The sequence below is a fragment of the Vanrija albida genome (genome assembly GCF_041260175.1).
Source record: "Vanrija albida strain AlHP1 chromosome Unknown contig_3, whole genome shotgun sequence".
NCBI classification, from domain to species: Eukaryota; Fungi; Basidiomycota; class Tremellomycetes; order Trichosporonales; family Trichosporonaceae; genus Vanrija; species Vanrija albida.
This window is the reverse complement of record NW_027191422.1, coordinates 1,072,244-1,093,657: the sequence shown is the minus strand read 5'-3', so window position 1 is coordinate 1,093,657 and position 21,414 is coordinate 1,072,244. Positions and strand designations below refer to the sequence as shown.

At 64.3% G+C, this 21,414-nt stretch overlaps 6 protein-coding genes across 6 annotated transcripts; 5 read left to right on the top strand and 1 right to left on the bottom strand.

Moving 5' to 3' along the window:
* Window positions 1–205: 205 nt before the first annotated feature.
* Window positions 206–1,738, top strand: Q8F55_003730 (uncharacterized protein; the record flags this gene model as incomplete). Its single annotated transcript, XM_069352259.1, has 1 exon — window positions 206–1,738. The coding sequence occupies one exon, from the start codon at window positions 206–208 to the stop codon at window positions 1,736–1,738; it is 1,533 nt and encodes a 510-aa protein (XP_069209677.1).
* A 672-nt stretch (window positions 1,739–2,410) lies between these two features.
* Window positions 2,411–4,152, top strand: Q8F55_003729 (uncharacterized protein; the record flags this gene model as incomplete). The annotated part of the gene is made up of 8 exons (XM_069352258.1): window positions 2,411–2,542; window positions 2,581–2,624; window positions 2,656–2,690; window positions 2,726–2,805; window positions 2,845–3,110; window positions 3,149–3,227; window positions 3,260–3,860; window positions 3,893–4,152. 8 exons carry the CDS (start codon window positions 2,411–2,413, stop codon window positions 4,150–4,152), a joined length of 1,497 nt encoding a protein of 498 aa, XP_069209676.1.
* Window positions 4,153–5,499: 1,347 nt separating this feature from the next.
* Window positions 5,500–10,411, top strand: DOA4 (ubiquitin-specific protease doa4; the record flags this gene model as incomplete). Its single annotated transcript, XM_069352257.1, has 14 exons — window positions 5,500–5,757; window positions 5,805–5,878; window positions 5,932–5,973; window positions 6,091–7,773; window positions 7,812–8,168; window positions 8,207–8,318; window positions 8,355–8,836; window positions 8,872–9,073; window positions 9,124–9,411; window positions 9,474–9,601; window positions 9,812–10,110; window positions 10,157–10,239; window positions 10,311–10,330; window positions 10,384–10,411. The coding sequence occupies 14 exons, from the start codon at window positions 5,500–5,502 to the stop codon at window positions 10,409–10,411; spliced, it is 4,056 nt and encodes a 1,351-aa protein (XP_069209675.1).
* Window positions 10,412–12,975: 2,564 nt separating this feature from the next.
* Window positions 12,976–16,514, top strand: Q8F55_003727 (uncharacterized protein; the record flags this gene model as incomplete). Its single annotated transcript, XM_069352256.1, has 3 exons — window positions 12,976–13,044; window positions 13,092–13,275; window positions 13,327–16,514. The coding sequence occupies 3 exons, from the start codon at window positions 12,976–12,978 to the stop codon at window positions 16,512–16,514; spliced, it is 3,441 nt and encodes a 1,146-aa protein (XP_069209674.1).
* A 1,356-nt stretch (window positions 16,515–17,870) lies between these two features.
* On the top strand, window positions 17,871–19,618 carry Q8F55_003726 (uncharacterized protein; the record flags this gene model as incomplete). Its single annotated transcript, XM_069352255.1, has 2 exons — window positions 17,871–18,134; window positions 18,206–19,618. 2 exons carry the CDS (start codon window positions 17,871–17,873, stop codon window positions 19,616–19,618), a joined length of 1,677 nt encoding a protein of 558 aa, XP_069209673.1.
* A 261-nt stretch (window positions 19,619–19,879) lies between these two features.
* On the bottom strand, window positions 19,880–21,194 carry Q8F55_003725 (uncharacterized protein; the record flags this gene model as incomplete). Its single annotated transcript, XM_069352254.1, has 2 exons — window positions 19,880–20,571; window positions 20,615–21,194. The coding sequence occupies 2 exons, from the start codon at window positions 21,192–21,194 to the stop codon at window positions 19,880–19,882; spliced, it is 1,272 nt and encodes a 423-aa protein (XP_069209672.1).
* Window positions 21,195–21,414: the final 220 nt, after the last annotated feature.

The window sequence follows — 21,414 nt, the reverse complement described above, 5'->3', positions numbered from 1 at the left end:
CTTGGCTCGTACTTAAACTCACACTCACTCTCGTTACCCCCTCCCCTTCCTTTCCCCCCTCGCCGCCGCCCCGCATCACACCCTCGATCTCCGGATCGCCGCTCCCTGCCCGCGCCGCCCCGCCAGCAAGCCCGCGTCCCGGCACCGCTCTCAACGACGACATAATAACTTTTTCACCCCGTCTTCCTTCTTCACCTCCCCCGCCATGCTCGTCGCCTACACTGCACTCCTCGCGGCCGCGGCGGCGCTCGCGGCCCCCTCGGACCCCCGCCCACGCTCCGCCCAGCCCCTCTCGGTCCCGCTGCGGCAGCTCCCCAGGCGCGGCGAGTCGCTCGACGACCACCAGCAGTGGCTCAAGGACCAGGCAACAAACCTCCGCAGCAAGTACGCGCCGCATCTGTCTGAACGCGAGCTCGACAACCTCAAGCGCGGCCTCGACGAGCGGGCCGACCGGCAAAAGCGCGCGGGCACGGCCCCCGGCGCCAGCATGAACCTGGTCAACCTCAACATTGACGCGTTATATGCCGGCGAGCTGCAGATCGGTACCCCGCCCCAGACGTTCCTCACCATTGTCGACACGGGCAGCTCGGACCTCTGGGTGCTCGAGGACGGGTGCCCCCAGTGCGCTGGCATGACGACGTTCAAGGACCCGGAGAGCACGTCGTTTGTCAACACTGGCGAGCCGTTCAGGATCTCGTACGGCTCTGGTGACGCCTCGGGTACCATTGTCACGGACACGGTGACGATGGACACGTTCACTGTGGAGAAGCAGGGCTTTGCCCTCGTCAACCAGTCTACAGCGTCGCTGATCTCGGCGCCGACGTCGGGCCTCATGGGCCTTGCCTGGCAGAAGATTGCGTCGACAAAGCAGATGCCGTGGTGGCAGACGCTCGCGTCTACCACCTGGGCCGACCCCCAGTTTGGCGTCTACATGGCACGATTCCGAAACAACCGCAACGCCCAGGCTGTCGAGAACAACGGCGGCGAGATCACCTTTGGTGGCGTCAACACGTCCTACTACACGGGTGAGATCAACTACATCTCCATCGCCGACTCCAACCTCGACTACTGGCGCATCCCCATTGAGAGCATCTCGGTGCAGGGCAAGAACACTGGCTACAAGAGCTCGTCCCCCAACGCTGCCATCGACACGGGTACCACTTTGATCGGTGGCCCCAGCAACGCCATTGCCGCCATCTACGCCCAGATTCCAAACGCGGAGCCTCTTGGCGCTGCCTCGGGATTCGAGGGCTACTACCAGTACCCATGTGACACTAAGGTTGAGGTCAAGCTGGGCTTTGGAAACCAGGTCTGGACCCTTGACAACGACGACTTCAACCTTGGCCCCTTTACGCAGTCGAGCCCCGACCTCTGCCTCGGCGCCTTCTTCGCCGTGGACATGAGCAGAAACCATCTCGTCTCGTGGATTGTCGGCGCGAGCTTCCTCAAGAACGTCTACTCGGTCTACCGGTACGACCCGCCTGCCATCGGCTTTGCCGCCCTGGCCAATGGCGGCGCTGCGCCAGAGGGGTCGGGCGTCGCCGGCAGCACCAACGGCTCCTCGTCCAACAACAACAACAACGGCGGCAGCAGCACCGGCACCGGCACCGGCAGCAGCAGCGGTACTGGCAGCTCGGGCAGTGGTAGCGGCTCGAGCAGCGCTGCTGCCCCGGCTGCTGTCTACGCCCCCGCCCTCGCCGTCGCCGCCGCCGTCTGCGCTCTCGCCATGCACACGTAAACACGGCATCGCAACTTGCATTGTACGTCACTAGACCACCCACGCCACGCCACACACATATTCAGGCATGTACCACTAGATTCAGTCCGTCATTTCATACTGTGGCTGGTATGCAGCGTTGTTCCATAGCGAGGTGTGGGGGACAGGCGTGGCGTGTGCAAGGGCGCCGAGGCGGTGGGAGGGGTTGGCGAGGGCGTCTTAGGCCCTCTCGCTCTCTTGGTACCACTCAGCGACGCTCCCTAGTAAAGTGGCACACTTGACAATCTTCCCTACTGGACCCGCCCAGGGTCCTTCCCCCGCCTCACCCGCACACGCCGGCACTGCTGCGGCTTGTGGACGGGCGCAGTTGTTCATCAGCAGGGACGCAGAACTGCGGCGACGCGGAGCACCGTGGCCCACGGGGCAGGCAGCGGTCCCACGCTATCCTGGGGCTACCCCACTCTCCAAGTATAACCCCGGCGTCCGCCGGCAACCACCCACCCAGCATGTTGGTGTTGCATCGTTTGCCGACCTCCGCGGCCAGAAATAGAAGTGCGCGGGGCGATGGTGCGGGGGAGCGTCGACTCGCAACAGGAGGGCATGTCGCGCCTCCGGGGCGGCTCGGCGTGGGGGGTATATGTACCTCTGCCCCAGCGCTGTCCCACTGACCTGACCCCCAACTGACCCGCCACCATGCCGCACGACATCGCGCACCAGGAGAAAGACAAGGGCAGCGTACAGCACCGCGAAGTGGGCGGCGCCGAGGCCGACAGCGACGCCGCGCTCGACCGCGCCGCCGAGCGCAGGCTGCTCCGCAAGCTCGACGTGAGCCCGCCCCGCCCCCGCACACTAACCCACCCCAGCTCCTCATCGTGCCGCTCACGGCCATGCTCTACCTCTCGGCCTAGTGCGTCACCCCCGGGGCCCACTGACGCCAGCCTCGATCGCGGCAACATCGGCAACGCCAAGCTCCGTGAGCTACCCCAGGTTGGCGCCACTGACCCCCAGTCGGGCTGCTCGACATCCTCCACGGCGACAAGGACACGCAGTTCAGCATCCTCCTCGCGGCCTTTTACATCACGTACATTGTGTGTATGTGGCCAACGGTCGTCGACTAACCCCCCCAGGTCTTCATCATCCCCGGCAACATCCTCGGCGCGACCATCAGGCCGAACCACGCGCTCGCGCTCGGCGCGCTCACGTGGTCGGCCGCGTCGGCCGCCATGGCGGCCACGCACAACCTCGCCGGGGCGCTCGTGTGCCGCCTCCTCATCGGCGTCGGCGAGGCGGGCTTCGGCGCCGCCGTCCCGCTCTACTACGGCCTCTGGTACCGCCGCGACGAGGTGGCGACCCGCATCAGCTGGTACATTGGCGCCGGGAGCCTCGCTGGGGCGTAAGTCGCCGCCCACTGGCTCCGCTGACAGGTGGCAGGTTCGGCGGGCTGATCGCGTACGGCGTGAGCTTTATCCACGGGCCCATTGCGCCGTGGCGCGTCCTCTTCCTCATCGAGGTGGGTGCGGTCGTGCCCCTCGCTGACGCCAGGGCCTGCCGTCCCTCGTCCTCGCGCTCGTCATCTTCCTCTTCCTCCCGAGCACGCCAGAGCGCTCGGGCTACATCTCGCCCGAGGAGCGCGACCTCATCCACGCGAGGCTCGCCGACGCCGGCGTGTCCCACACGCACACGTTCGACCGCTCGGCCCTGCCCCACGTCTTCAGGAGCCGCACGACGTACCTCAACGGCCTGGTGTACCTCGGGCTAAACCTCAGCCTCGGGTCCGTGTCGGGCTTCCTCCCGACCGTGATCAAGAGCTTCGGGACGACCTCGAGCGCGCGGGCACAGCTCCTCACCGTCCCCCCGTACGCCGTCGCGTTCGTCGGCACGCTCGCCGTGTCGTCCCTCTCGGACCGGGCGCGCAGGCGCGGCGTGTTCGTCGTCGCGCTCATGCTCCTCAGCGCTGTGGGCTTCACCATCCTCCTCGCCGTGCACAACAGCCACGCCCGCTACTTTGCCACGTTCCTCGTCGTCCTCGGCGCGTTTAGCAACATCCCGCTCATGCTCTCGTGGGCCGCCAACACGTCCGGCAGCCACTCGGCCGCCGCCGTGCGCCTCGGCTTCATGAATTCGGTCGGCCAGTGCTTCTCCAGTGAGTGGGCCCGCCGGCGCCGCTCACACCAGTCCTCGCCGCCTTCATCTTCCCGTCCGCCGAGGGCCCCCACTGGTACAAGGGCTTCGGGCTCAACCTCGCGTTCAACGTCGTCTCGGCTGCGACGGCGGCGTACCTCTCGTTTTACTACGCGCGCGAGAACGCAAAGCGCGACGTGGCCGAGGCAGCGGCGGCGGAGGAGAGCGTGGACGAGAAGGCCGTCCATTCCGCGCACGCCGACGTCCCGACAAACCTGCACGACCAGGCCCCCGGATTCAGGTACTATGTGTAGTAGCAGCATGCAGCGTGGGATGGAGGACTGGTGGCAGCGCCAGATGCGGCAGTGGCACTCGTCGCCGCGGGTAGCAAAACGCAAAAGCAAAAACCACGACACCCAGGATTCCCATGTGGTCCCCCACCATGGTACTAACTAGGCGGTACTCCAGCTTGACTTCGCAGATCGGACGGGATGCGGTATTTTCTGAGTCCTATGGCCGTGGATATTAGTAGTGTTTTCGAGCCATTATGAGGCTGCAGGTGCGAGTCGGTGTGTGGGTGTCGGGCGTTGATGATCAGCGCGATCAGCGTAGGATGCCACAGAATATGCGGCCACACTGATCGGCGGGCGCGCGGGCGCACTCCGAGGGGCGTCGAGCCGCCAGGCCGCGCCCGCTGCCTGCCTCAGCGTGTCGAGAAACCCACCATGTCTCTGTACGACGCTCGGGCCGCGTCGTAGTGTGTTTTGCGAGCTCGCGAGAAACCCATAGGCAGTTCTGTGAGCTTCACGTCGAACTGCCCGAGACGCGCACACCCGACCTCCTCCCTCGCCACGGACGGCCCAGTGACGCGGTCGCGTCGCGGGTACGCTCCCTGGCGTCATTCACACGTCCATGTCGACGACTCGCGTCGTCGTCGTGGTCGTCGTCGGCGCGTCCCTGGCCACCTACCTAGCTGCACGCCTGCCGTAGTCGTCCAATGGGTGCTGCAACGCCATCAACGGCCCTTGATGATGGCGGCGGCCGTGTGCACTGCTTTGCGCTTTGCGTCGTCGACCCGGCTCCCCGGCGCGCCTTCCTCTGTGCTATGCATTCATTGCGCGCGTGTCGCACTTTGTGCGGACCATGTGCATGTCGGTGCATGATGCATGATGTACAGCATATTGAACGCGCGGTGCGTCTCCGCAGTTTGCAGTGGCCTAGACTGCTGCGGGGCCGTCCGCCGACTGATGTCTAATCGGATTAGTGGGGTTGATTAGCAGCAGATTAGGGGAGCGGAGACAAAAACGTCATTGCGCCGGGGGGGTGGGTGTAGCCCACCACACACAGCCGAGGCAGCCAGGCAGGCGCCACCCTGGCTGGCCCCCTTGCTCGTCCCACTGCGTCGACTTACGCATCGTCACTGTTCAACCCGCCGACGACTCTGACTACACATCGGCTCCTCGACAACTCGCCATCTCGTATCCACCTCTCTCTCACTCAACTAGACTGCATAGGCACGGGTCACACTAACCCGCTGGCCACCTTCATCCCCGCACCATCGCACCCCACCCCCATGGCTCGCTAGACATTTCGGCTTGGAGCCTTCGACAACCCCGACCATGTCCCGATCCTCCATCCCCACGGCGCGGGCATACGACACAATGTCGTATGACCAGCTCCGGGCGGCGGCAGCAGACTCGGTGCCCGTCAGCGACCGTACGCCCAAGCAGTGGTTTGAGCTCGCCGTCCAGCACGCCGAGGCGGCCCGCCAAGCCGAACGACGCGGCAGCAAGGCCGCAGTGTTCGTAGAGTACACCCAGCTTGCCACCGCCTACAAGAATGCCCTCTTTCACCCCAGCACAAAGGAAGCCAAGGCGGCCGACCCTCGCTGGGCGACCCGCGTCAACGAGTTCAAGCCGGTACGTGTTGCATCGCGCAGAGGCGACTCGAGCTGACACACCAAAAGACCTGGGAGGCGGCCGTGCAGAAGGCCACGACGCTCAAGGAAGAGCTTAAGCGGGCCCTGTCCGCGCCTACATCGTGGGTATCTCGGCGGGGACGTAACCCGTGGCAATGATACTGACGCGTCGCAGGCCAGTGCCCACCTCGAGCCGCACGATAGCAGGAGCAGAAGGGTAGGTCTGAGCTGGGAACGGGCCTCCTTCCTGCAGGTTGCGAGGGCTGGCAACAGCTCGAGCGGCTCTGTCGAGGACCCCTCGCGCTTTGCTATTGTTGCTAACGTGCGGACGCAGAAATCTGCCTGCCCCGTCACCGTCGCTGGACGAAGAGTCTGGCGGTTCCATCGCCGATCGAATGAAGGCTCTGAGCGGCCGTGGAATGGATGTTGGAAGCGGGTCCAAGCGCATCAGCAGAGATTTCGCCTCCCACTCAAGAACAGGTTCGAACGCGAGCGCGACCTTGGGTGGTGGGGGCGGCGGTGTAAGCGGATTCGGCGCTGGGCGGAATGGGGCGGCGTCCGCAGCAGTGACTGGGCACAGTCTCGACCCCGCGGCGAGCGACAGCACTGGCTCATCGCCTTCGTCAATGCCTCCTCCAGCATCGACGACTGCCCACCGCCCATCGTCAAGCATATCGGCCGCCAGTGGCCTTGCGCGCTCACCACCAGTCACCAACGGGCTGCATGTCGCGGCGCAGCAGACCGGCGCGTCGAGCCACTCGCTCAAGTCTGTCGCAACCGGAGGCAGCGCGAGCAGCGGCACGGTTCCCATGTCTGCGCCCATCCCTGTCATTCGCGCATCGAGCCCAACGAAGCAACCGTCGCCAGTGGCTGACCCCAGCCCTCGGTCGAACCTGTCGTCGTTCCCCTCGAGCTCGCCAAGAGGCCAGGTCGACTCCACCACGCTCCCGAGCCCACCAAAGATCCCCGCGGCGCTGCCACATCGCCCTTCAAGCCCAAGCGGTCCTCGTCCACTGCCGTCATCTGTGTCGCGTGGACTGTCACCAGCGGCCCCGCCGGCAGCCCCGCTGGCCGCACCACGTGACGACCTTGGCGACTTCGAGACAAACTTCCCCTCCCTCGACAACTTTGGCAAGCAGTTCGAGGATGCGCTCCCCTCTGTTCCTTCGCTGGGATTGAGCAACGTCAAGCCATCACCAACATCGGCCTCCTCTGCCAAGAGCCCTGCTCTCGACGACTTGCCGTCGTTTCCCGATCTTCCAGCCTTCCCCACACTGCCATCAGTCCCATCACACCTCCCCGGCCGGGAGTCGCAAAAGCCATCACTTCCCCCACCCCCAGCGCCGGCCGACAGCCTCCACGATGCGGAAGGCTTCCCATCTCCGCCCAGTCCGGATCTCTATGGCGACCTAAAGCGCCCCGCAAGCACACCAATTATCAGTGACAAGGGTATCTTAGCATCGTCACCTCCAGACGAGTTTCCACTTGGCGAGGCAAGCCCGGCGGATACGCCTGCACCTGCAGTTAACGTCCCGGACCCATTGATCAAGATGCCTGAGCCGAGGACTGCTGTGCCGCCTGCATCACCACCCAGCGCATTGCCCGACGCGGCCCATGGCCACAGGGGATCAGTCCCCGTGGCGTTCCCTTCACCAGTGATCAGCGGAACCGTGCTCAGTCCCTCTGGCCCGGCATCCAACGGCAAGCCCGGAGTAGGAGCTGGAGCTGGGGTTGGCAAGGCCGCAGTGGCGCCTCCCAACGGCAGGCCATCGAAGACCGAGTCTCAGGCTCCCGGTTTCGCGCCAGCTCAACTGGGAAAGCCAGATTTCCCCTTGTCCACGGCCATCACACCGGACACGCTCAGGAGCTACTTCCTCAACTCGTCCGTCGATGTTCTCCTTCTCGACGTTCGGGACGAAAACGAGTACACGACGGGCTATGTCGGCGCCGAGTATGTCCCGCGTGGCGCGAAGATCAACGTCATCTGGATCGATCCCACCGTCCTGGCGCGTGACAAGTGAGTAGTAAGAGAAGGACCTTTTGCTGACTGTACAGTCTGAACTCGACCGAGCTTGAGGACGCCATGTCGTTGTCCCCTCAAGCCCAACAGCTGGCGTTCCAGAACCGACACAAGTACGACCTCGTGGTGCTGTACGATAGGCGCTCGACTAGTTTCCCCAACACCAAGAAGGGCGAGCCCGCAACCCCCATCTCTAAGCTCTGGGCCATCATTGGGGAAAACGAGTTTAGAAAGACGTTGCCGCGCTTCCCAGTTCTTCTCATCGGTGGCTTTGAGGGCTGGGTCAAGTTCATCATGGACAGGCAAAAGGCTTCCATGCAGCAGCACCTGGCGCAGCAGCAACAGAGCCGGCCATACAACCCCAAGACAAATGGCCATGGTCCAGTGCCACTGTGAGTGCTCACATCGCAATCTATACTGACCAGTTTAGTGGCCCGAAGCCCATCACGAATAGGTCGAACGCAGATCTGGTGGCCAAGAAGCCGAGCCGAGAGTCACCCGTGTATCAGTCGTCGCAGTATGCGAGGGGTATCACTGAGAACGTGAGTAGCTGCCAGAAGAGCCCGCTGACTCGCCAGTTTTCCCATTCTTCTCCTCAGTCGATGACAGGCGCGCATACATCGTCAGCCTCGATATCGAGCCTGGCGTACGCAGGTTACGACGCTTCGCGTCAAGCCCCATCTCTGCCGCCACGCACATCCCACGGCTCGTCCAATTCGATCTCGTCGTACAATGCGCCGTCCGCCATCTCCCCTCCACCACGAGCGTCTATCCACCCTGGTGCCGGCGCACGGCGTCAGAGCGGATACCTGGACAACCAAGGATACTCGGGCCATGGCACGACCTCTCGGCCGTCGATTGACTACCCCCAGGCGCATGCTCTGGCGCAGGTGCCGCAGCCACCACCGGCGGTCGCAACGCACAGCCTGGAGCGCCAGGACTTGAGACCGATGCCGAGGACAGTGTCCGCTCGAAGCGTCGATCAGCTGTCTCCAAACTATGGGGTGCGCTACTGGCGTAACACCAAGCTCGGCCTGACGGGATTGAAGAACCTTGGAAAGTGAGTACGCGTTGTCGATGTCTGCTGACAATCAGCACCTGCTACATGAACTCAACTGTCCAGTGTTTGAGTGCCACGCTGCCCTTTGCGCGATACTTCCTCGACGGACGGTACAAGCGCGACGTCAATGTGTACAACCCCCTTGGAACAAAGGGCGACCTGGCACACGCTTTCGCCGAGCTCCTCGGGGCGCTCTGGGGAGAAAACTACACCTTCCTGTCGCCAATTACTTTTAGGGTTAGTTGTGACTCTGTGGAAGGAGAGTTTGTTCGCTTACGCTGGCGTAGAAATCCATCATCAACTTCAAGAGTGACTTCGCGGGCTCTGAGCAACACGATTCGCAAGAATTCCTGTCGTTTGTCATGGACGGCCTGCACGAGGACCTCAACAGGATAAAGACTCGACCCAAGCCGATTGAGATGACGCCTGAGCGCGAGGCAGCACTGGAAACACTGCCACCCCAGATCGCCAGCGACAAGGAATGGCAGATCTACAAGCTGCGCAACGACAGTCTGATCGTCGACCTGTTCCAGGGGCAGTACATGAACCGGATGGAGTGCTTGACGTGCCACAAGGTGAGTGGCCAGAGGCACGAAGCGAAACCATAACTCTGGGTGACGTAACTAACATGCCGCAGACGTCGACTGTCTATGACTCTTTCCAGTGGCTGACTCTGGACCTTCCAACGACCAAGAGCAAGGTGGTGTTGCCCGAGCTATTCGACCAGTTTGTCAAGCCCGAGATCCTGGATGGTGACGAGAAATGGTGAGCCGACCGACGTTCAGAGTTGCATAAACGCGACCTTTGCTTTACCCCTTCACCTTCATCTTTGGGCTCGCCCTGAGCGTGCCTTGTCCTTCGTGCCTACAACCGCACTTTTGGACTGGGTAGTGCAAAGTCACCTTGGTTACTTGCCAGCCGCGCCCAAGATGCACTAGGCGACGACAGACCGAACAAGGCTGCTAACACGAACAGGTTCTGCCCTCGCTGCAAGGTCAACCGTAGAGCTTCAAAGACCCTGACGCTGGTGCGCCTGCCACCAGTGCTCCTTATCCAGCTCAAGCGTTTTATCCCTGTCAACGGTGGACGCTTTTGGAACAAGTCGGAGACGCCTGTCATCTTCCCGCTTACCAACCTCGACCTGTCGCGCTATGTGCCAGTCAGGCAGCCGAATGGGACCGAGGACCTGGACGACCCCCGAACGCAAATTGGGCCGTTCAAGTACGACCTGTACGGCGTGAGCAACCACATGGGCACACTGTCCAGCGGACACTGTGAGTGGGGTGTGGCTGTGAAAGGGGCGCAACTGATGAAACGCAGACACTGCATTTGTGCGGTCGTCTGATCAGTGGATGTTCTGTGAAGACAGCAGGGTGCAGCCTGCTCGTGAAGTGGACGTCGTGGTACGTAATGTGACGCGGAGGGGTGGATGGCTTTGCTAATCATTGTCTCTTTCGTCTGATAACGGCAACAGTCACGACCTGCTTACATTTTGTGAGTTTGAGGGCTGCCACATTGTCACTTTGTTGCTAACCGTGTCACCTTAGGTTCTACAAGCGCGTCCAAGCGTCGTGAGGGCCATGGTCGTCGCCGTCTTGAAGAGGCGATGGCTGCGGTAGCGGGAACCGGGACATGCCTGCGGTATGGTCACGGCGTGGTCCCATCTCGTTGTAATCTGGTAATATTTTGCATTCCAGCAGAAGAAGAGGACGCAATGTACACCTTGGTGTGTGGGACGGCTCGGCATGGTGTCTCAATGGATGGGCAGGAGATCGGGTTGTGCAGGGTTGAGTAGTGTAAGTGCACAAGGAATGCTGTCATGGGCTTGGGTGTGGGCGTCTCGGAGGCGAACGAGAGGTGGACCAGGAGGTGGACCAGGAGGTGGACCAGGAGGTGGACCAGGAGGTGGACCAGGAGGTGGACCAGTCGGAGAGATGAAAGCTGTGACGAGAGTGTGCCGTCACGGCTGCCGACATGGCGCGTGGGGGTGGGCCGGTAGCTGTTGCTGGTGCAAGCTGCGTCGATCTGCTCGACGTCAACGGTGCAAGCAGCGTGCAGCGTGCAGCGTGGTGTGCAATGACGCTGCGCTGCGCCACGGCACGCTGACAATGACGAGCAGAGGACTGGAACAGATGAATACACGGGTCGGTGTGGACCCTGCGGCGTCGCGGGGGCGCACGCCTCGCGCTCCCAACGAGCTGGTCGATGCTATTGTGCGGCTTGCTGGGCTGGTGGAATGAAAAGCGACGCGCGGGGGCGTCACGTCGTCGTCGTCTTCTCCGGCTGGCCAGAGCCGCGGCAAGAGGCAATGTACACCGCTGGCGCCGCCGCCGCCGTGACTGCTTCGCAATGCAATTGACTTGCCCGGCGCATTCAACCCCCCCCACTCGCTCCGGAACATTGGCGCGCCGCACCTTAATCCGCCGGGCCCTGACCCGCATGTCCCGGAGGCGCTGGCGGCGTGGTGGCGACTGGTGGGGCCGGTGGGTGCCTCGTGGCGGCGTGGTGCGTGATGGGCTGCGCAGGTGGCATGGTCACGGGCGGTGGTGGCAGCGCCAGTCTGCATTGGCACGCAGAGCCGCATGCACCACCACAAGCTCCATCGGCAGTCGTTTCGGACGAGCCAGCACCCGCGCACTACGTACGTCTCGAGCAGAGCACCGAGCCGCCCGATCAAGCTCATGAGCGCTGGCGCGACCCTGAGGGCCGCTGGGCCTCTCCCTGCCGGGCCTCCCGTCAGGTCGAGGACACCACCTCGGCCATGGAGCGCAGGCTTGGTGCCCACCCTCTTGCTCAGGGCGCACACGAAACCGCCACTCGAGGCGTCGTAATGCGGCGTGCCGTCGCATTCCAGTCGACGAGCCGCTGACGCTGACGGCGCGGCGGCGCGGGCGAAACACGAGTCAGTCACGCAGAGTAGTGGCCCAGGAACGCCAGTCGACGGAACAACCATGGCCGTTGGCCTGAGCCAGCGAGGCGACTTGGACCACTCAGGGAGGGCCACGACGGGCTCAGGAAAAAACCAGGCTGCAGCCAGTAGCCAGACCCAGCATGGCTCGACCTCCTCTCGTCCTCGACGATCAGGCTGCCTGCCTGCCGTTCCCATATTCAGCGTCGCCTGCCGCTGCCGCTGCCGCCTTGGCCGCTCCTGACTCGCCGCTGCACAAGTGTGCTCACAGCTCACCGCCGCCGTGCTCAATCGGACACCTCTCGACACGGTAACGGCACGCTCGCAATCCCCCTGTACCACTCTTGCCTTCTCGATCTCGACAACGACGACGACGACGACAACGACGACGACTGTATCCTCGTGTAGCTTGATACCAACATCCACAACCAGACTCGCCTCGCTCGACCGCCACGCCCCTCCCCCTCCCCCCCCTCCTTTCCGAGATCTCACGACATCCCCAGGCAGACGGACGACGACCACACTCGCTGGCACAGGCCCGGCGCCAGACAACGTCCACCACCATCTCGCCCGCCCTTTGCACCACCGAGACGTCCTTTGCTGCCAGCTAGCTTTGCGACGACTGCCTCGCCTCGCCTTCCCCCCCGCCCCCATCTCCCCCCTCCCCCCCCCCTCCCCCTCCCCGTGGTAAGTCAGCGCCCCGCCCCTCGCTTTGTATCCGTGCGCAACGCTCCCTCGACGCCATCACCCGCCTCACCCACTCGCTGCTGCCAATCACGTCGACGGCCAGCGACCCCGCGCGGCTCGACACTGCGCGGGCTCGGACGGACGGCAGACGCAGGGACTGGCGCTGGCGCTGCCGCCGCTGCTGCTTGTGCTCGCTTGCGGCTGGGCTTGTGGGCTGCCTCGGCGCCTGCAAAAAGTCTGACGACCGCATCGCTGTTGCCCAAGCAAGCAAGGACCGGGGACATGGCAACAGCGAGACCTTGTCGCAGTGCCCATCCCCAACCTCCTTCCTTCACCCACTACCCCCACCCATTGCCCATCCCTCGCCATCGCGACACCCGCTGACCCCATCTCGACAGTGCTCCCCCGTCGCCGACCCCTGCGCCCGCGCCCAACCCCAGGCGAACTGTGAGCGCGCGGCACGGCATCAGCAACACGCCAAGACCACATCGCATCCTCTTGTTGCTCCCTCCCTCATCCTCTAGCCCCACCAACCTCCGCCATCATGACCGACGTCGGCGCCCTCGCAAGCGCCTTTGAGCCCGCAAAGGGCGAGGTCCCGCTCCCGCTCACTGTGAGTCCGGCGTGACCGCAGCCCAGGCAAAGCTGACAGCGACACAGGGCCCATCAATCACCCTCTCGCCAATAGCCACGCCGCCGACCATCTTCCTCTTCGGCGGCAAGGTCGTCTCCCTCCGCAGGCTGACTTCCGAGATGTGGGCGTTAGATCTCACCACCTTGACGTGGTCTCGTGTGAATGCTGGACATGGGCCAGGGCCACGATACTTTCACTCGATGGAAGTTTGTGAGTACCCCGCGCCGCGCAGGATCGACAGCTCGCTGACGCCGCTCACAGGGCAAGACAAGCTTGTCTGCTTCGGAGGGATGAGCGACTCGGACTTGGTCCACGAGGTCCACTCGGACATCTGGTTCTTTGACTGCCGTTCAAGGAAATGGCTCCCCCAGCCATCACCCGAAGGAGGTCTCGGACTCGGCCTCGCAGACGGCATGCCTTCCTCGGCTTCCCAGTCATCACAGGACCCCCTCCTGCTCCCTCAGCCCCGATACGCCCACTTGTCAGCCGTCTCGCGCGGCAACCTGATTGTCTGGGGCGGCCAGCGCACCGACAACACCTGGATCTACGAGATGAACGTCTACGACCTCGGCCGCGGGGTATGGGTCGCAAAGACACGGCAGCCTGAAACCCACGGCCTGCACTCAAAGGGAGCCTACCGCTCAGTCGCTGTCTCGTCGACCCACCGCGTCATCATCCCCGCCGACCCCCACACCGTCACCGGCATGCAGGCGCTCCCGTACTCGATGGAGGAGCAGGGCGGTGGAGGCGAGATCTGGTGCTACTCAAACTACGACTTTGCAAAGGTCCGCCGCGAGCTCGAGGTCATCGTCCCCCGCGACGGTGACACCGACACGCTCAGCCCTCCTTCCGAGAAGATTATCCCCCCACCAGACTGGACAATGGAGGACTTGCAGACCAAGATGGCCGGACCAACAATGCCTCCAGGGCTTCGTTTCCCCTCGGCCGGTATCGTCGGCCACCACTTCGTCCTCTGCGGTCTCTACCTCGCCAGCACTTCGGCCCAGTTCTCCATCTGGACTCTCGACCTCATCACCATGAAGTGGACCCACATTGAGCCCGAGATTCTCCAGCACGGAAGTTGGAACCGCGCCATTGTGCTCCCAGAACGTGGCCAGGTGCTCGTGTTTGGCAACCACGGCTCGGACCTTGCTGCCGACTATGGCCGCCGTGCCGTCAACCTTGACCACGTCGCCGTCGTTGAGCTCGAGGCGTACGGCATCTACCGCCCACCAGCGATTGCGCTGTCGCCTCGCACCCAGAACACTGGCCTGGCCATGCTCGACGAGAAACTCGTCTCCGACTTTGAGGTCATCAGTGACGACGGACGCAGGATAGCCTGCTCCAGCAAGATTCTCACCGAGCGCTGGCCTTGGTTCGCCGAGCAGCTCGACTTGCTCAAGCAGAAGACGGAGGAAGCCGTCTTGGACACTGCGGCCGCATCCCTCGACATCAACGACGCCTTGCTGGGTTCGCTGAGCCCTGCCCGGCTCGCCCCTGACGGCCTCCATCTCCCAGAGCCCCTGCCTGTTTGCGTCGCTCTGATCCAGTACTTCTACACCCTCTCCCTCGCCACTCCTCTCCAGACGCGCTCGCCTGTGCTCACTGCCCTTCTCTTCCTTGCCAAGCAGTACAAGATTGAGCGCTTGCAAAGGCTCGTGGTCCATGCGCTCCACTCCCGCCTCGACACGTCGATCGCCCTCGGCGTGTACGAGGTCGCCACCCTCGCGGCCGAGCGCAACCTCCAGATCAGGGCACTCCACCTTATCAACCAGGCCAAAGAAGGTGGTAGGTCCCGGCTTGGTAGCAACCCTCGACGTGGCGGATCGGGTACCCACCAGGACGGAGCTGAGGGCGGTGCCGGCGGTCCCGGTCCCGGTGGTCCCCACGGCCGTAACCACTCGATCCACAGCGCAGCCTCAGGCGCGACGGGTCTGCACTCGAACGCGACGGCCGGGCATGGCAGCCACCGGGATAGCACCGACCGCGCTAGCACAGGCGCCAACGGGTCGAGCCAAACGCAAGGCGTTAGGCGACCGTCACACGAGGTCAACGGTCGATTGTCGGTCGAATCCAACGCCACTCGCGCCTCGCAAGCCGTTGGTGGCCGCAAGTCATTCATGTCGATGAAGTCGGTCAAGTCGATGAAGTCGGCCAAGTCGGCTCAGTCTGACTCGCCTGGATCAACGACCTCATCCGTCGCCCCCATCACCCCGCCCATGCCTGTCACCGATGGCGAGATGCCAACCGCCGATGAGGTTCCTCCTATGCGCCGCGCTCGTGCAGACTCGTTCACTGTCCCAGAGGACGTGCGCAAGGGTCACCCTGAGCCGCCGCTCGAGATTACCGAGGACCCCAGACTGCACCGCCTGCTGGACGCCCTCGACATCAACAGTTGCCCCCCAGCGCGGCGGCCACCTCGCATGATCGCCCCTCGGCCACAGACGGCGCCGAACAGTGCACAGCTTGGATCCACGGCGACGCTCCCCCCCGCCCCTGCTCCTGGAAGCGGCCGCATTAACCGTGCCAACCTTCCTCCCATGCTCCCGCCTCCGCAGCAGCCGCTGCCAGTGCGCCCAACCCAGGACGCACCGCTTACTCCTTCCACGCCACTCACGGACGGAACGCTGCGTGCCTCGAGCCCAACCAACTCGGAGGCCACGTCTTCGTACCCTCGCACGCCGTCAGAGTCGCACCGCGACTCGCAGATCATTTCGCGCGAGTCATCACCCGTCATGACGTCTCACCTGACGGCGAGACCCATGTCGATTGTGACCACTCCGAGCAAGACTGCGACGCTGCCCGCGCTGCCCGAGGATGAGCTTGTCACTCCCGAGCTCTCGAGTGACAGCGAGGCGTCTCGCCTGTCGACAGAGTCGGCCAACTATGGTGACACGACCCCGACCACGGCTCCGATCATTGTCGAGACGTCGATGGGTGCCCAGCAGCACGAGGCGCTCGAGACGCTGCGCGGCAGCCGTACGGGCTCGAGCAAGCTCACTCGCGCTGCATCGCTCAGTTCGCTCAACAATGGCCGCCCCAAGTCCGTGATCGGCACCCTCACGCTGCACTCTGAGAAGGTCAGCGCCCGCGGGTCTTCCGACTTTGGACCAGTTCCTGAAGAGGAGGGCAACAACGACTGGGCTCAGCGATCGGCGATGGCGGGCTCGGCCATCGAGGTCTCGACGTACGCGGGCCGCAACTCCAGCAAGCGGTCGCTCGCCGCGAGCCGGTCCAACACGCACATCCCGTACACGCAGCTGCAGCCGGTCCGAAGCGCCGAGGAGGAGCAGGAACGGTTAATAAAGTTCCAGGCGCTGCTCGCCGAGCAGCAGCGCCAAGCGGGATACTCTACCGCTGAGGCTGATGCGCGCGCCAGGCGCGCCATGGTTACCCCCAAGACCAAGTTCGGGCGGCTGGGGGCCAAGTTTGCCGAAGCGCTGCGGTAGGCGCGCTATGTCTCTCTAGACTTTGGTTATCTGTCGAGGCTCGGGCTTCGGACTACCCTGCCACTATACATCGGCACATACCACTACCCCAGGCTGTCACTTGACCTCGACCACTACGTTTTATCCTCTATCCACGACTTATGTCGATGTACGACCCGACCAGAACTTTCCGCCACCACGCACGACGGACAGGAACTTTAATGATATATTCTGCTCATGGGCTGTGTGTGTTTATACTGTTACACGAATGCAGGTCTTGATCAAGCACGAGGGCGTGAGCAACTGAGCGCGAAACGCGAAGTTGCGGCGGGGAGATGGGGGTTAGGGCGGGTGGAGCTTGGGGCTTGGGAGATGCAAGGGCCTTTCCAGCAGACATTCCGCCCAGCGCCCCCCCACCCAGCGGCAGTCCGCCGAGCCCCGCATGATAGTGGCCGCTGATAGACATCAACGACGACAAGCAAGCGCGCACGCATCGGCATTGTCGACGCCAGTCGGCTCTCAGCCGTCGCTGATACCAGCGGCTGGCAGGCAAGATGGTGCACCACGAGGCAGTAGGCGCGGGCTAAGCGCCGGTCGACGCGAGTCCGGCATCGCGGACGGGCGTCGGCGACGGGAGCTGGTTGGTCTGGCGGCGTGCAGCGTGCATGCGGGGGGCGAGTGAGTGAGCCAGCGGAGTGGCCGGTATGCGTGCGGTAGTGTCTGAGTCGAGCGCGGCCGATGCACGAGTGGTGTGCGTGAGTGAGGAGTGATGAGCGGTGGTGATGGGCGTGGGTGCGGGCGTTGGTGCAGGTGCGACCGCCTGATAAGATTAGGGGGGCGGTAGACGTAGCCGCCGGGGTCTGGTGTCTGCTGCTGCCTCACACGCTGCTGCACCGAGCCTGTGCACTGGCATGGTTGTCGAGCATGCCACCACGCATGCCCGGCCGCTGGCTCGAGCCACGACGGCGCACGTTGCGTGGAGCAAGCAGCGCATCGGCGACGAGCCAAGGTCCGTCGGCTCGTTTGTCGGGCCACAGGGTGCGTCACATCCAGTCCGCGGTACCGGAGTCGCTCGACCGCGACTTTTTTTCACCCCCCCGAGCGTCGACTGGGCTCTGGGTGCGCTCGACACGCTGATGTGGCTGCCCCCCGCCCGCGTCGCCGGACCATGCACGCCCGCCCGGCGCTACATAAGCAACCGCGGCGCCGTGTGCCAGACGCCCAACTCTCTCTTCCTCTCGGTAATCTCTTCCTGCTAGCCGCGCGCTTAGCTCGCACCACCCACCGGCACAACTCCACCTCCCCAACGCAGCCCGATCTCAGCGTCTACCGTTTCCATCTCACTCATATATCAGCAGCAAAGCAGCTCCAGCCAACATGCTCACCACACGCATCCGCGCCCTCCGCCCCCTCAGCATGACTGTCACGCAGCTCGCCTCGACCACCCCCCGCACGGCCAAGACTGCCGCCGCGCTCGGCGCGCGCGCGCTGTCGTCGCGCGCTTCCGCCGTCCTCGCCGCGCTCGACATCCCCACCGAGGGCGTCATCCCCGGCGTGTTTGACGGCGCGTGGGGCGGCTCGGGCCCCATCATCGAGACAACGTGCCCCGCCACTGGCGAGGTCATTGGCCGTGTCCAGAGCGTGAGTTGGGTTCATGACTCGAAGTCCGCGGACTCGGACACGGACTTGGACTTGTGCTGACGAGATGTTAGGCCACCGTCGACGAGACGCGCGTCGCTATCGCCAAGACGGTCGAGGCGTCGCGCGCCGTCCGCGCCATGCCCGGCCCCAAGCGCGGCGAGGTCATCCGCCAGATCCGCGAGGCGCTCGCCGCCAAGACGGGCGACCTCGGAGACCTCATCTCGCTCGAGATGGGCAAGATCAAGTCCGAGGGCAAGGGCGAGGTCCAGGAGTTTGTCGACATCTGCGACCACGCCACGGGCCTGTCGCGTTCCATCGCCGGCCGTGTGCTCCCCTCGGAGCGCGAGAACCACGTCATCTACGAGATCCCCAACCCGCTCGGCGTTGTCGGCGTGCTTTCCGCCTTCAACTTCCCCGTCGCCGTCTACGGCTGGAACTTTGCCGTCGCCTTTGTGGCCGGCAACGCCGCCATCTGGAAGCCCTCGCCCACCACCCCCCTCTGCTCGATCGCCGTGACAAAGATCATCCAGCCCGTCCTCGAGCGCAACGGCCTGCCCGCGGCCGCGGCCTCGCTCGTCGTCGGCGACGTCGACGTCGGCAAGGAGGTCGTCGGATCCGGCGACATCCCCCTCATCTCGTTCACGGGCTCTGAGCGCGTCGGCAAGGAGGTCGGCAAGGCCGTCCAGGACCGCTTTGGCAAGACCATCCTCGAGCTCGGCGGCAACAACTGTGTCATTGTCGACAAGGATGCCGACCTCAAGCAGGCGCTCCAGGGCGTCCTCTTCGCCGCTGTCGGCACCGCCGGCCAGCGCTGCACGTCCACCCGCCGTCTCCTCCTCCACAAGGACATTGCCAAGGACTTCCTCGCCAAGCTCCTCACCTACTACGACTCGGCTACCCCCTCGTCGACGCTCAAGATGGGCGACCCCCTCGACCCCGCCACCCTCATTGGCCCCCTCCACACCGAGGTCTCGGTCAAGAACTACCAGGCGGCCATTGACGGCGTCACGTCGCGCGGCGGCGAGCTCCTCACCAAGCGCTCGGGCAAGATCACCGACGGCCCCACCGACGGCGGCCACTGGGTCTGGCCCGTCGTCCTCCGCCCCAAGCTCGACGACCCGTGCTGGCAGGAGGAGGTGTTCGCGCCCGTGCTCTACGTCGCCGAGTTTGAGACGATTGACGAGGCCGTCAAGATCAACAACGCCGTGCCCCAGGGTCTGTCGTCGTCGCTCTTCACCAAGAACCTCCGCACCATGGGCCGCTGGCTCGGCCCCGAGGGCTCGGACTGCGGCATTGTCAACGTCAACGTCGGCACGTCGGGCGCCGAGATCGGCGCCGCGTTTGGCGGCAACAAGAGCACGGGCTGGGGCCGCGAGTCGGGCGGCGACGCCTGGAAGCAGTACGTCCGCTGGTCGGCCGCCACGGTCAACTACGGCGACAAGCTCCCGCTCGCCCAGGGCGTGAGCTTTGGCACGTCCGACTAGGTGTGGGTAGAGGGGGGTTGAGGGGCGCGCACGCAGCCGCCCCAGAGTGTATCATTACATTATTAGTGCACGAGATTGGTATCATCAGTATGCAGCTTGACGGATTGGAAGCGTGAGCACTCAGCCAGCCAACTAAGGTTGACTAGCAATGACGTCATGTCACAAGCCAGCTAGCCGCCCAGTGGCACCCGGCCTCCTACAACACAGTCAAGAACATGCAGAGCTAGGCAATCGTGTATCAATACTGCTCTACGCCCCCTCCTACAGCAGCAGCGCTAGCGCCGCGAGCACCACAGCCGCGGCAGCAGGGACACCGGCCCGCCCCGCGCCGCTCCCCTGCCCAGTGGCGCTCGCACTGGCACTCGCGCTCGCGCTGGGCACGCCCGTCGCCGGCCCCGTAGCGTTCACCGCCGCGCCGCCGTCGTGCCGGAACTCCTGCTGCGTGGAGCAGTGGATGCCGCCGCCGCCCGCGGCGATGCCGTCAATGTCGAGGGTGACGACCGTGCGGCCGGGGTACAGGCTCTGGAGGGTATCCCTCGCCTTTGCGTCCGCCTCGTCGTCGCCGAACTGGGGCGCGATCACGGCCCCGTTCGCGACGTAGTAGTTGATGTAGCCCGCCGCAAAGTTCTCGGCATTCTTCCCCTCGGACAGCGGCCGCAGCTTGGTCGGCGCGGTGAGCACCGTCACGTTCAGCGGCCGCCCGTACGCGTCGGTCGCGTTGCGCAGGATGTCGAGGTGCGCGAGCGTCACGTTGTGGTCGTAGCTCTCTGGGTTGGGGTCATACGCCGCCACCACTTGCCCGGGGGACACGAAGCGCGCGTAGAAATCCGTGTGGGCGTCGGTGATGTCCTTGCCCTTGATGCCGGGGAGCCACACAATCTTCTGCGCGCCGATCAGGAACTTGAGCTCCTGCTCGACCTGCTCCTTGGTCCAGCCGGGGTTGCGGTTGTCGTCTGGCTGTCAGCTTGGATGCGGGGGCCAACTCACTGAGCACACAGCTCTCGGTGATGATGGCCGTGCCGTTGCCGTCGACCTCGAGCGCGCCGCCCTCGAGCACGAGTTTCGTCGTGACCCGCTGCACGCCGGCGATCTCGGTCACCTGCTGCGCGACCGTCGCGTCGTCCTTGTGCTCCTGCTTGTTTCCCCAGCCGTTGAAGTTGAAGTCGACGCCGCCCGTGCTGGTGCCGTTGGCGGCGCGCACGAACGTCGGGCCAGTGTCGCGCAGCCACAGGTCGTCGAGCTTGGCCTCGACGAGCGTGATGTTGGCCGAGAGCGCGGCGTTGTCGCCCGTCGCGTTGGCCACGAGCCCCTTGAGCTCGGCCATGTCGTCGGCGCGCACGAGGAAGGAGACGGGCTCGTGTGCCGCGATGGCGGTCGCGATGCTCACGAGGTTGGCGCGCACGATGGGCAGCAGCGAGTCGCCCCACACGTCGGCCGTCGGCCCAAAGCCCATCCACGTGCGCTTGTGCGCGTCGCCTTCTTCAGGCATGAACCAGCCGGGCCCGGTCTGCACGACGGGGTCGGCGGCGCGCGCGGCGGCCGCCAGCGCGAGGAGTGAGAGTGTTGAGGTGCGCATGGTGGGGGTTGAGTTGGTGGGGGGGTTGGAACGACGTCCACCCTCCCGCTCTTATGCTGAACGCTGGACATTACGTCTTCCGCTCGCTCTTCCGCTCCCACATGACCTGTTGCTGGATATCTGCTACGTCGGGCGATTGCAGTCAGTGGAGTCAGTCTGCCGCGCCAGGCACACCGAACGAGTCCCGCGGCCTCTTCCAGGCCGTATCGTAATCACCACC